This window comes from Nyctibius grandis, chromosome 4, assembly GCF_013368605.1.
Source record: "Nyctibius grandis isolate bNycGra1 chromosome 4, bNycGra1.pri, whole genome shotgun sequence".
NCBI lineage: Eukaryota > Metazoa > Chordata > Aves > Nyctibiiformes > Nyctibiidae > Nyctibius > Nyctibius grandis.
In genome coordinates, this window is record NC_090661.1 from 50,058,743 (window position 1) to 50,072,950 (window position 14,208).

General features: G+C 40.0%; 1 protein-coding gene across 3 annotated transcripts in view; it reads left to right on the plus strand.

The window, feature by feature from the left end:
• Positions 1–14,208, plus strand: part of TSHR (thyroid stimulating hormone receptor) — a 76,831-nt gene that overhangs the window by 57,980 nt on the left and 4,643 nt on the right. For all 3 annotated transcript variants that reach the window (XM_068399108.1, XM_068399109.1, XM_068399110.1), the window contains one exon: positions 6,623–6,700. In XM_068399108.1, coding sequence (XP_068255209.1) covers positions 6,623–6,700 — 78 coding nt within the window. The remainder of the gene's footprint in view (positions 1–6,622; positions 6,701–14,208) is intronic.

The following is a 14,208-nucleotide window of genomic DNA, read 5'->3' on the forward strand; positions in this document are numbered from 1 at the left end:
CATTTACCAATGCATCTCTTTTGCCTGTTCTCCCTTTCTTTAACCTTCATTTCATAATCCAACATGATGCATAGATACATTAACATGTTACCTGTCCATAGCCCATTTAATACTACAGTGGTGATACTTAAATATGTGGCCAACGTATTATTTTTCTCCTTGTTTGTTAAGCTCTGCTGCCTTATTTTAAAATCAGGAGCTGAAAGAAAGCAAGCAGGTACTATCAAATAATACATAATTCCATAAGCCAGTGAGTTATTCCAACTAGGAACTTCAGTAACTTTGCTTGGTTTTTTAACTAAGTGATCCTTTGGAAGAAAATTCTGCGAAACATCCTTTTTCCCTAATCTGCCTGTTAATTCCATCACTCCCTCTGCTGATAACATTGATTGTGGCACTGCAGTAAAACCTTATCAGTGAAATAATTCATCTTAAAAAAACACCAAGAAAAGTGTCCAGCTACAATATGGGGGGATGGCATGAATGACCTTGGACTATGGAAGAAGAGAAATAGAAACCTTTTACACTGAAAAAAGAAAGGTATGTGGAACTATATGTTAGTTAGTTGAAGTAGCTGGTCAGCATTTTTCATTCCTATCTTTTACCCCCAGAAGAAAATAAACTTTTGGTAAAAATAAAATATTTTGTAAAAATATCTTCAGACCTTTCAGCAGTTTTCAGTTTTTCATCTCAGTTGAAGATTTTGAATATTTTGAATATTCAGGATTTTGTTTTTCTTTTGCCATCTCATGCTTTTCACATTTGCTCTGCATCTCCAAAACAGTGTCCCTAAAGAGCTCCAAGAACGCCCTCAATAAATTAACTTTCATACTTTTGTTTATTTGTAAAGAAGTTTTCTCATATATATGTATTTCTCCTTTCTGGAGAATATAGCTGTGGTGCGCTCTTCAGCTTTTTTGGTCCTACAGACTTGCTGAATACCAGTACCTGGTGGTTCTCTTCTAAAACAGACTTTAGACTAACATTTTGAAACAGAGCGTGCATGCCACTCAAGCTGAAATAAAAACTTGCTTTTCCTCATGCGGACTCTCTAACCTGTTGCTTGATGAAGCATGCATTTATAATGTCTGAATACTCAGTATCTCTGTCACGCCCTGACATGACATTGTCCTGTTTTACCTAGCAGTTAAAATGCCCTGTTACTGTTTCATATTCTCAGAAGATCCTGCTCACCATACTGCAGTCATGTTGTTTTCTGGTGGGGCTAAGACTTAATGCAATATTTTTCCCACTTACTCCTGGATCTCAAGTTCATGGAGACTCTGTATAAGTCACTGGCATAGTCAGCTTACTGATCTGATTTGATTAAAAAAAAAAAGAAAAAAGAAAAAAAAAAAAAGGCCTTTTTTTACTTATAGCACTAAGAAACCATCATATCCTACTCCAGATTCAGCATTTATTACTCCAGATTTCCTGCATACTTTACACTGTGATATTCATGTCTGTCTGATTGCCTTCCATGAACTTTCCAAAATGACTATTGTTCTAGTGTCTCCACTGACGACAGATATTCCACTTTACCCCTGTGAAGATTTCTAAGGCTTCCAACATTTGTTTAGACACACGGGTACCATAGTTGTGGTTTTCTTTTCTGCAGTATATTTAAATGACATTCTATACCATTTAGCTATCAGTAACAACAGGATTAAAGGCACTCTCAGAAGGAGCTCTACTGGCTATACATAAACTTTCTTTGTCAAATTAATATTTACCAAAGTCTTATTCTTTCCATTTAAAAGATGTACCTATCAAAATGAAAGGGCTTAAACAACTGAAATCAATTAGCACCAGGAAATTGTACATTCTGATGGGCCTGACTCATCTATGTGAAAACTGGCAGCTAACACTGCAGCTCCTCCTTGGTAACACATGGCTATGAACTTCCAAAAGTCTCTAGCTGGCTGTTTCTATTTGTAAGTTTGAAGATTTTTATCGCGCACGTAAACTATTGTATTTCAGGTTTATCACTATGGTGCTCAAATATCAGGGGAAAATATTTCAAAATTGGACAAGCAATTATCTGGTTGTATAATAATGTCTAGTTACCAAAGCAGACAGGTTGTATTAGGTCAGGCAGGTTTTTGTGTCCTTCAAAACTACAACCTAGATGTTGAAATCTTGGATTAATTCTTAGCTCTTGCTCTGGTTTTAATTTTTGTATTAGATTTGCAGACAAAATCATGAGAAAATTTGCAGACAGGAAAGCAAGAGAGGGGCTTTTTACAAGGGCAAGTAGTGACAGGATGAGGGGGAATGGTTTTAAACTGAAAGAGAGTAGATTTAGATATTGGGAAGAAATTCTTTACTGTGAGGGTAGTGAGACACTGGAACAGGTTGCCCAGAGAAGCTGTGGATGCCCCCTCCCTGGCAGTGTTTAAGGCCAGATTGGATGGGGCTTTGAGTAACCTGGTCTAGTGGAAGGTGCCCCTGCCCATGGCAGGGGGATTGGAACTAGATGATCTTTAAGGTCCCTTCCAACCCAAACCATTCTATGATTCTGTGATTTAAATGCTCACAACAAAAGTGACTAGGTTGTCATTCACAGAATATGAAAGTCAGTTCTCAGAAAAGACAAATGTCAGGTGATACTAGAATGCCATATATTTCTAAAGAAAGAAAGCTTATTTCAAACAACAATAGCTGAGAAGATGAAGCTATTTTCCTGTGTAAGAAACAAGGCTTTAGGCATGGGTAATGTCCAGTGAATAACATGCCAGAAGTGTTACTCTGGCTTGGCTCTCTAAGACTTTGTGTTGTGTAACCCAGCCGAAGTGCATTTACTTCTCATTTCTCGCTATGGTGATCGATATAAGCTTGTATCCAGTGAATGTTATGGAAAATTTGCCAATGACTTCAACCAGGACAGGATTAGAATCTTTATTTTTTCCACACCAAGAAACAATTGCTCGGACTTCATTATTTTTACAGCTAAACCCCAGTTCAGCTATCTGATTTTGAAAGACTCTTCCAGCACAAAGATAAAATAGTGGCCTTCTGCACTTAGTTCTGAGTCAATTCAATTATCTCCACAGTCACCATCTCAAATGGTGTTTTTGTTACAGAACTTACAATCAGGAAAGGTTTGACCTTTGTATCTTCGCCACTAACTGGCACAATGGGCACAGCTCACAGCAACTTCATGGACACCCTCTGAAATCTGTTGTGACAACCTTTGTACTGTATTTTTTGCCTTCCTAGCTACATCACAAGCTAGCTTTAAAATGTTTATAATAGTTATAGTACCAAACAGCCCTCTCTGCTTGATGTATTACTGCCTGCATCAGTAGTATCAAATTCTCCTTTCATTTAATTTAATTTCTTTAATAGGTCTGATCTGGGCATCTTACCATTTCTGTGCCAACTGCAATCTGAAATTTTATGAAATTCCCTTTTAAGATAATTTAATTATCTTAAATTATCTTTTAAGATAATTATGTTTAAATTCTGAGCTTCACTTGGGCAATACTGTTGGTTTTCTCCTATTTCTCTCTTTTGCTGCTGATCTCATCATTGGGAATTTTCTCTGCTTTTATCTACCCTGTGAAACATGACCTCCACAAGGCAGTCTGTCTGCAATCCTTGCAAAGTTTCTGTACTTTAGTTGGACTGAGGACCACATCGTCTTCTCTTGAGCGATGCTTTACGGTCATCATCTGCAGTCATCTTTTTCTTCGTTCTTGCACTACAAGACCTCCACCAGCCCTGTGCCCTTGTTGGTGAAATGCCAAGCAATCCCGACGCTTGTAGTTGTTGGGCCTGAATATTGCAGTCTGTGGGCCCTGTTGTTGCTCCTAGACTGCAGCCTTGTGCTTTAATCTGTGGTTTGCTACTGGGGCCATTAGACCTTACCTTTTCCATTCTACAGAAAATTGATAAAATTTATAAATGGGATAGTCACAGGTGCTACGAGTCTCTTCTGCCTAGGCACCATGGTCCTTCAGAACCTTTAAGGCGTTGATCATTTTGCCATCATTTTATCAAGGGGAACATACATTCCCCTTTACAACTTTCCTTCTCAATTTTCTGTGTTCTCCTCCTTAATGGATTGCATTGCATTTCTGCCCTGAAGCACAGTCCTGCAGCTATGCCATCCTCTTTGCTGACTAGGTTCAAACTTCTCTCAGAGGTCTTTTCTCATCACAGTACAGAAGCAAAATGCTTGGACTGTTTTGTCTCCTTGCTTATGTAGTGCCCCTCAGCCAAGAGAGCTAGATGCTCCTCCATCCTCCTCCAGGGACTACTATATTTGGTAAATGATTCTTAATCCCATCACAAGATTTCAATTTCCATCTAGATTAAGTTAAAAAGCATGACTAGGTTTGATGCCTGCAAGCTGTTTCTCTTGTAAACATTGTGACAGAAGCTGACTGAACTAAGTAAAAACCCCACCTAGGGTTTAATTGATGGCTTAGGGAAAGAATTATCACAGTAGTATCCATGTGTACATATATATACACACCCATATATATGTATGTATGTATACGTCACCATCTAATCTTCAGTCTCTTTTCATTACTCAGCTAATTAAGCATATTCCTGTCTGTATGTTCAGGAGATCTAGCTGCTTAAAACTGCAGTCCTCCTCCCTCCTGGTAACCAGGAGGAACCACCTCGTCAAGGAAATTAACATGCCTGTTGTGTTTTGTGAAGTACTTCTTAGCTGGACAATTGTTCCAAAACCACATTTTTCATCTAACTCTGTGTCAAATATAGCCAACTAATACACACAAGGTGGCACCGTATGCATAAAAACAACGCTTATTTTTCCATTTCATCATGTTCTGTGTATATCTGCTCTTCATGGAATGTCATAAAATGTGCTCGGTGCCGTACGTCCACTGTGACTCTGGCAGAAAAGCAGGATGCCTGTGCTTCTGCTGCTCCTGCATGGTTTTTAATTTATGGTTTCTCTTTGTACACCTGCAATTGTGGAACTACTGAAGCCAGTTATTTCTCCCAAGTTTTTCCACAAAAACCATAAATTCTATTAGGTCATTGAGAACAAAAGTCTCGGACAGAAATGCATAGCCTCTCTAAAGCAATTTGGAACTTGATTGAATTATCTGCAATAATAATCCATGTATTTATAAGTTTCTCAAATGACAGTTTCAGACCATGAATCAGGTCATCCAAACATGGATAAAAATGTTAATCCTGTCCATAAACAGGAATCCAGCTAAAAAAAAAATGAAGATTCATTCTAGATTAGTCACCTTCAAATCTAAAACCACAGAACCGAATTTAACATTGATTGTTACATGTGGGTTGTGTTAATTTTTTGAGTGTTCAGTAGTCTTGCATTGCCTGTTTTTAATCATGCACCTTTAGCTCAACACTGTAAATTCCCTACTTCCTGAATCCACACTTTCTTATATGTCAGTTTCCAGAGTGATGGGAATTACAGTTGGTCCTTGATTACATCAAAAATGTAATGATAGGAGAAATTTGCAGAATTCCATATTTCAGAAAAGTGTTGGCTACTCAGGAAATTGTTCACGGTTTTCCCAAGACTTCAGAATTTTTTTTTTTTTTTTTTACATAAGTTTTATATTATATTTTCCTTCATATTTATCCTACTTCTCACTCCCTCTCTTGCCCTTCTTATAACAAAACTTCATTCTTAACTGTCGACCTGTATATGGAAGCCTCCACTTGGCTATGGAGATTTTAAAGCATTTAAAACTTTCATTATGGAAGGCAAAACAGAGGGAATTACTTTCATATTTGTTCATGATGTGTTCCTGTAAGTATCATGTAATTCACAGAATCACAGAATCACAGAACGTTAGGGATTGGAAGGGACCTCGAAAGATCATCTAGTCCAATCCCCCTGCCGGAGCAGGATTGCCTAGACCATATCACACAGGAACACATCCAGGCGGGTTTTGAATGTCTCCAGAGAAGGAGACTCCACAACCTCTCTGGGCAGCCTGTTCCAGTGTTCAGTCACCCTCACCGTAAAGAAGTTTTTCCTCAAATTTAAGTGGAACCTCCTGTGTTCCAGCTTGCACCCATTGCCCCTTGTCCTGTCAAGGGATGTCACTGAGAAGAGCCTGGCTCCATCCTCTTGACACTTGCCCTTTACATATTTATAAACATTGATGAGGTCACCCCTCAGTCTCCTCTTCTCTAAGCTAAAGAGACCCAGCTCCCTCAGCCTCTCCTCATAAGGGAGATGTTCCACTCCCTTAATCCCTCAAAAATTAATTCCTTAATTCCTCAAACCTCATTCTGATGAAAGTAAAACAACTATTTCTCCTCATTCTCACACATATTTACCTGAAGATACAGTGTGTATGCATGTGTCTTTATGTGTATGACAGAGAGAGAAAAAGAACTTGGAGCAAAGATAATTTATTTTGCTAATTTATTTATTTATTTATTATTTGTTGAGGGATTTAATTTATTTTCAAAATGGCAAACCTGTATTTTGTCCCTTGGGTACACAGAAAATGAAGTAACTGATTATGCTTCAATATGTTGTTGGGATAGGATGGCCCTTATACTTACTGCTTTTGTAAATCTGTTTAGGCAAGTAAACTGAAGATCTTCTTTAACCTGTGGATAACTATTTCCAAATCACTGTGTTTTGTTTCTGCAGCTATCTGCACAAGAATAAATACCTGGAAGTTATCAGTGATGACGCATTTCTGGGAGTGCACAGTGGACCAACTCTACTGTGAGTAGGAGAAAATGAAGTAGAGAAAGCATTAAAAATAATACTATTTTAGGTTGCACTTTCTTTTCAACCATTATTAGCAGCAGAGCAGCAGGGATGGGAATGGCATGTTTACAAAAAGAACATCAGCACCAAAAGCTGTGCTTTAGGGAACTGATTTAAGAAACACTTGCATCTTACATTAGAAATACTGTTCCTACCAATTTTTCCTCTCAAAGATTCTGTACTACAATGTCTTATGACTGTACATTTGTAATACAAACTAAGGACTCCAGTAGCATTTATGTAAAAGAAACTGGAATAGAGATGAAAAAATTATGTTAGACAGAATAAAGTTACTTCTGGAGCTGTCTTTTCTTCTTTCTCATGTAATTTGGCTTTCAGTCTGATTTTAGAGTTCTCCAAAGAACTCTTCACTAAAATTAGGAATTGCAATACAGAATGAAACAAAAAACTTAAGAAGAAGAATTGTATTCTCTTACTTGAATAACCTAGCAGGTATTGTAGTGCATAAGACTGATCACAGGGAGAACTGAAGTGCTGCAAGTGGAATTCCCTCCTTCGCTGCAAAACCAGATGGTGCTGGCAGTGCTCGCTCCATGTAAGAATCAGTTTTACTTTCTGCTCTTCAGGAAAACAGCGTATTTATATCAGAATAATGGTGTGCTGTTCACAGAAGGAATCCTAGTAGGTAACCATAATAACGAAAGGGTGCAGAAGATATTTTTCTCCCAGAATCTTCCCAACTCCAGAAAAACAGGCTGGCTCCCAGAGACATAGCAATCTACAGTACAAGCTGTATTGGTCACAACCACTTTATGCTAAGAAGAGTTGTGTCCCTGCTGTGCACAGCTGCAACAGACCTTTGATGGCAAGGTCATCATCAAATCTCTGGTTCTCTCTGTCCCCTGCATCTCAAGTCAGACACATTGCAAGGCCTGTGTGAATGGTAGCCAGTCTTCTGCTTCAGTCATCTAAATTACTTTGTCTTGTGGGGTGAAGAGGAAGATCTGGCTGAGGGCTCACCTTTCAGGGCCACACAATTCCTCCACATCACTCTCTACCACAGGGGCCACTGAAGTTATTAGCAGAGTCTTTGCGAACAGGGTCCAAGACCAGTTCTGGGGAATATCCATCTCTCATTAGAATGAAATACCTCCATGGTTAACAATAGTCCTAGTAATATTTATAATTAAAGAGAGATGTTGTACTATAGTGACATTACAGAGAGAGGTATTGCTTCTCAAAGGCAAAAGGCATAAAATGGCATGTAAGCAACAGTAAATCAACAGTGATTAAAAAAGTCAGAGTATTTCACACCATGATCCTTTGATTTGCTAGTCCTAACCTAAAGATCTTAGGAAGGTATGGTTTAACCCTGGTCTGCAGCTCAGCTCCACGCAGCCACTTGCTAACCCCACCACCTCATGGGATGGGAGAGAGAACTGGAAGGGTAACAGTGAGAAAACTCAAGGGTTGAGAGAAAGACAGTTTAATAATTAAAAAAAGGATGGGGGAAAAAAAATAGAGGGGGAAAAAAACCAAACCAAACCCAAGAAAAGTAAGTGATGCAACAAAAACCAATTGCTCACCACCAACGGACCAATGCCCAGCCAGTCCCCGAGCAACAGCTGCTGCAGCAAACTTCCACCCAGTTTTTATTGCTGAGCATGACATCATATGGTGTGGAATATCCCTTTGGTCAGTTGGGGTCAGCTGTCCCAGCTGTGTCGCCTCCCAACTCTTGTGCACCCCCAGCCTACTCACTGGTGGGGTGGTGTGAGAAGCAGAAAAGGCCTTGACTCTGTGTAAGCACTGCTTGGCCGTAACTAAAGCATCCCTGTATTATCAACATCGTTTTCATTCACAAATCCAAAACATAGCTCCATACCAGCTACTATGAAGAAATTTAACTCTATGCCAGCCAAAACCGGTACAGAAGGGTGCAACACATTATTAATTTTTTATTTTATTTTAATGTAATTGTAATAGCAGCTTTAGGGACTTCTATTACCCATGGATATCCAGAAATTATTCTGCATGTGTGATATAGGAAACATTTGTTATAAAGCAAGATATGTTGCAGCAACATTTCGAGCAAAATCCTTCCACCTAAACAGATCTCTTAGTTGACCTTCAGGAACTAGAACTATTTTAACAGGAACAAAATAGTTTCTGAAACTCCCACATATGCACTGCCTTAAGAAGGCTGAAGTCAAAATGAATGAAAATTGAGTGGAACCCTACTATTTATTGTTGTGTCATGTCAAGGGCCAGTAACATTGCAATTGGTGCTTTATTACACACTCCCCTCTGCACCATCGAGACTAATATTAATGAGTTAATTTATAGAGACCAGAGATTTGTTAATTTGCATAATAGCCTGAGAAGTCTGACCAATACAGCTCTTCCATGTCCCCCTTGGGTAGTGTAAACAACTTGGCTTATTTTAATAAATAATTTGTCAAGTCATTTTTGGTTCAGGCATCTAGTTGTTGTTAGCTGGCATGGGAATTTGTGGACATTGGATCTTCCTCAAAAACAAAGTTCTACTTACAACAGTGTTTCCTCTTGAAAATTAACTGTATGGAAAACAATTGCCAGAAGATAAATCTTCCTTTTTCTGGGGCAATGAATGGCATTGCTTACAGTGGGAGCAGTACGAAAAAGAAAAGGAAAAAAAAAAAAAAGAAAAAAAGGAACATTTATGGAGCTCAAAAAAAGAGACTCTGTCTTGCCTCCCTACCAAGCTGGCAGAACTCATCATCTCTAGAGTTCCCTTTATGCATTCCTGAAGTGAGATAAGTATTTATGGTTGATGGAACACCTGCCCCACAGATCTGTCATTTACTGTTTTTTTTCCAATCAGGATTTCAGCAGCAACAGCAAAATAAGGCTGAAATGCTGACCTTGGATCCACCCTAACAGGGGAATTTTCTTCCATTTTGGCTTTAAAGAAAACCAATGAGAAAGATTTAACTACAAAGAATTGTGCCTGGCTATATGTATGTTGCATGAGTTTGGCCATGCTCTCAGACCACCTAGTTAGATGGTATATTTAAGTAGGTATTAAAGTTAGGTCAATTTTTTTTTTTAAATTTGCAGTTTACGACAGCAGAGGAAGCGGGGAGTGTGATCACTGAATAGAGGAGAACAGATGCCCGTAATTCTGATTCATTTGTCACTGCTGTATATTCAGATGTGTGTGGATGTACAGGTAGATTGCTCCCTTTAGAAAACTATTTTAACAGTATAATGACAGTACATTGCTCTTCACCTGAAAATGAAATCTTGGCTACGATTCAGCAACTCAGTGGACCTGATTTACTAAATGCACCAACAAGAGCTGCTGCCTAGAGAACAAGTTCAACAGAGTACAACAAAAATACCGTCAGGCTCATTATTCAATTAGCTTTTGCAAAACATACACTCCAAATTCAAAACATTACTAACTTGCACAAACATGTGAGTAATTATCTTAGGAAGCAGAAGTGGTCTTTAAAGCATCATTTCTAAATCTAGGAATGGGTACTGCCTTAGGAGGTTCTGTTCTGTTCCTGCCACTGGGCACAGGCAAGTCTTTGAGCAACAGGAGCACCCTGCATTCTGCTAATCAAACAAAGGAAATTTGTAGATTTAAAGAATCTTTCAGTAGATAGAAATAATATCTGTAGTCTAAGCCCATCTATTATATATTTTATGCTTTTTTAACTATTGTAGTATTGCAGTACTCAGAAATCTGTATACGATTAGGTAAAAATTCCAAATGATACTATGATGCATTCAATCTCATTTTCTCAATTATCTGTCTTTTAAATTCTTCTTATTACTTGATTTCATAGAATCATAGAATGGTTTGGGTTGGAAGGGACCTTACAGATCATCTGGTTCCAACACCCCTGCCACAGGCAGGGACACCCTTTCACTAGACCAGGTAGATCAAAACCCCATCCAACCTGGCCTTGAACACTGCCAGGGACAGGGCATCCACAACTTCTCTGGGCAACCTGTTCCAGTGTCTCACCACCCTCACAGTCAAGAATTTCTTCCTAATATCTAATCTAAATCTATCCACTTTCAGTTTAAAACTGTTACCCCTTGTTCTGTCACTACATGCCCTTGTAAAAAGTCCCTCTCCAGCTTTCCTGTAGGACCCCTTCAGGTACTGGAAGGCTGCTAGAAGGTCTCCCCAGGGCCTTCTCTTCTCCAGGCTGAACGGCCCCAACTCTCTCAGCCTGTCTTCATAGGAGAGGTGCTCCAGCCCTCTGATCATCTTCGTGGCCCCCCTCTGGACTCACTCCAACAGCTCCATGTCCTTCTTATGTTGGGGGCCCCAAAGCTGAACGCAGTACTCCAGGTGGAGTCTCACGAGAGCGGAGCAGAGGGGCAGAATCACCTCCCTTGACCTTCTGGCCACGCTGCTTCTGATGCAGCCCAGGATACGGTTGGCTTTCTGGGCTGCAAGCACACATTGCTGGCTCATGTTGAGCTTCTCATCAACCATCACCCCCAAGTCCTTCTCCTCAGGGCTGCTCTCAATCCATTCTCCACTCAGCCTGTATTTGTGCTTGGCATTGCCCCGACCCACATGCAGGACCTTGCACTTGGCCTTGTTGAACTTCACGCGGTTTGCACAGGCCCAGCTCTCAAGCCTGTCAAGGTCCCTCTGGATGGCATCCCTTCCCTCCAGTGTGTCAACCGCGCTGCACAGCTTGATGTCATCAGCAAACTTGCTGAGGGCGCACTCAATCCCACTGTCCATGTCACTGACAAAGATGTTAAACAGCTCCAGTCCCAATACCAACCCCTGAGGAACGCCACTTGTCACTGGTCTCTGTGAGACTTTCATACTGCAATTTCATGTCTCATACTACAATTGCATGTTTCCAGCTGTGAAGATTATTGACAGAAGCTATTATCCCTTAAATCTAGTTCTGAACTTCTGACTTCATAAAAACAACAGAGTTAGACCAAAAAATAATAATGCAGAAAAAAAATCAAATCTGAGCAGCTAAATATCTATCTAACACTCATATATACAGCTGGTTCAGAAAACAACATCTCTTAAATCATAAGCTATGTTTTACTCCCACATTCATCAGAAGCTTTCCAATGTCTCTGCAACATTCAATCTTATGTGTGAATTTCATGTAAGGTAAGCAACAGCCTAGAAATGTCACAAGATTTATAAGAAAGCATGTGAGGCAAAAACAAAACAGCTAACAAGCCACAATGTTAGAACTGGTTGACTGCACTTGGGTTGCTGCTGCGCTCCACAGTGCAGAGCTCTACACTACTGCAGACAGACCACTTCCAGAGCGAGCTCTAGACTACAGCTACTTAAATGCTAAAGTCTGGTCTGGATCTCGGCTAGAAGTGAATTTTGCTAGCACTTTACCATAATCCAAAACATTTGACATCTCCCACAAGCAGTGTGGCTGCCTGGTTTCTGTATCTGCCTTTGTGGGGGTTTGTCAAAGGCCTGGTGGAATTCCCAGTACACTCAGAGCAGATCTTAACCACAACACTCAGAGAGGTTTGTAAGGCAGGACTTATTTTTACAAAAGCCCTTTACATGCTGACTTCCCTCGGGTGTATCATATTGGTTGGTGGCTCATTTGCTGCCTTCCTGTAGGGGGCTAAGTTGGAGGTTACACACCTCTTTTACCAATTCAACTACTTCCTCCTTGAGCTGCTTCAGAACTTTTTGGGGAAAACCATTCAGCCCTCATGCCTCGTTATCACTCAGTTTATCAGTTTCCTGCCTAACCTCTTTTATAGTCACTTCAGTTTGAGACAGATCCTCTTGACAAGTCTATCAGACCTCTTGCCCACTCTCTTGTGTTTCTTTAAGTGTGCCAACTATAGCTTAGCAGTAGTAGCAAGACACTCTTCTGTGCAATGTAAACATCGCTGTGTTTAAACGACATCTTAGTTATCAATATTATTAGATATTAATGAGGCTGACATAACTGCAGTCAGCTCCCATTTTTCTGAGCAGCCCAAAATCAAGACTGATTGTACAATGACACAGAACAAAGAAATCATTTAGGAAAACATGTCTTCTGTATGAATGCACACACAGATACTATAGTCTGGCAAACTCCAACTACTTGGACTCATATTGCTCTGAAGATTACTAATTATTATTTAAAACCTTTTCAATCCTATGCTTTCTAGTTTGAAGACAGCTGCTGCGCTGCTTGAAGCAGATTGTAGATTGTGAATCTGAATAGATAACTGTCAAGACTGGATTTGTAAGGTAAAAAATCCCTGTCAATCCCACACTTTCCTCTGGCCAGGTGACACACTTTGTTGCTAAGAAAGTGTGGGCCTAGGTAGGGTAATTAAGAAGTTATCTTCCACTGGGAGACAAATTATCACCAGGCTCCCAGAAGGCTTTTCCATTTGCATTAGCAGCAGTACAGAGAGGTCACAAGACCGCTTGGTGGCAGACACCATACCACCAGTTTAGGGACTTCCCAAACTGGGTATTTTGGAAACTTCCAAACTTCTGAGCCATTGTGCTTAATACGGCCCATGAATGGGACCAACCATCTATTGTTATCCCTGCAACGGGATTAATCCTAAGTCAACTGGAACTTCAAGGCAACTGTGCTGGTATCTTCTCCCCAAGCCCCTCTGTTTAAAACAAGCAGAGTTTTTGAAAATAAAAACTGCAATACCTAACTGCTTAAATACACACCCATATACACATACATAAAAGACTCCAAAGGATTTGGTAAGATACAACAGAAATGATGTAGTCTTAAAACTAATTCTTCCAAGCCCTTTCTCCTCACTGAAGAGATCTTTCTTTCAGACTTTTTAACATCACTTGATAACACTCTCTGAGTTGCCACAGACTTTGCACATTCCCCTCTGCTCCCTGGGAAACTGTTTCCACCACCTGAGCCCTGGGCTGGCTGCTCCCTTCTGCTCGACCTCTCCAGCAGGTGCAGCTCCCTCCCCTGTGCACCCAGGGCCCTGGAGTAGCTCCTCTCTGCGGCTATTGCCAAGGCACAAGCCTTTGTCCCCCAGGATGTTCCTCCTGACCCAGTCATTTCTGATGGGAACGTGACACAGCTGTGAATAAAACCAGAACAAAAAGGGATGTTGTCCTTCTTGTTACCTTGTTGTTCAGCCTGCACAATGAACCATGGCACTGACTTTCACAATTTAATGATGCAATTTTGTGAAAAGATCATACCTTTTCTCATTTTTAAGTCTCTTGCCTCACATTCTTAGGTGCCTCAAAACTCACAAGAGTGAATAATCATTCCCAATCTCCTTCTTTACAATATGCATTGCATTGATAGTCTCCTGCTGCTCCCAGTCCTAGCTTTTCCCTAGAGAAAAGTCCTTATCTGCTCCTTTTTACTTCATGTATAAACAACTTGATACCTTTCATCATTCTTGCTGTAGCTTTCTATGCTCTGATTGTAAACTGCATATAGTATTTATAGACCTGCATACAGTATTTAAGATGCAGTCATATTAAATTTACA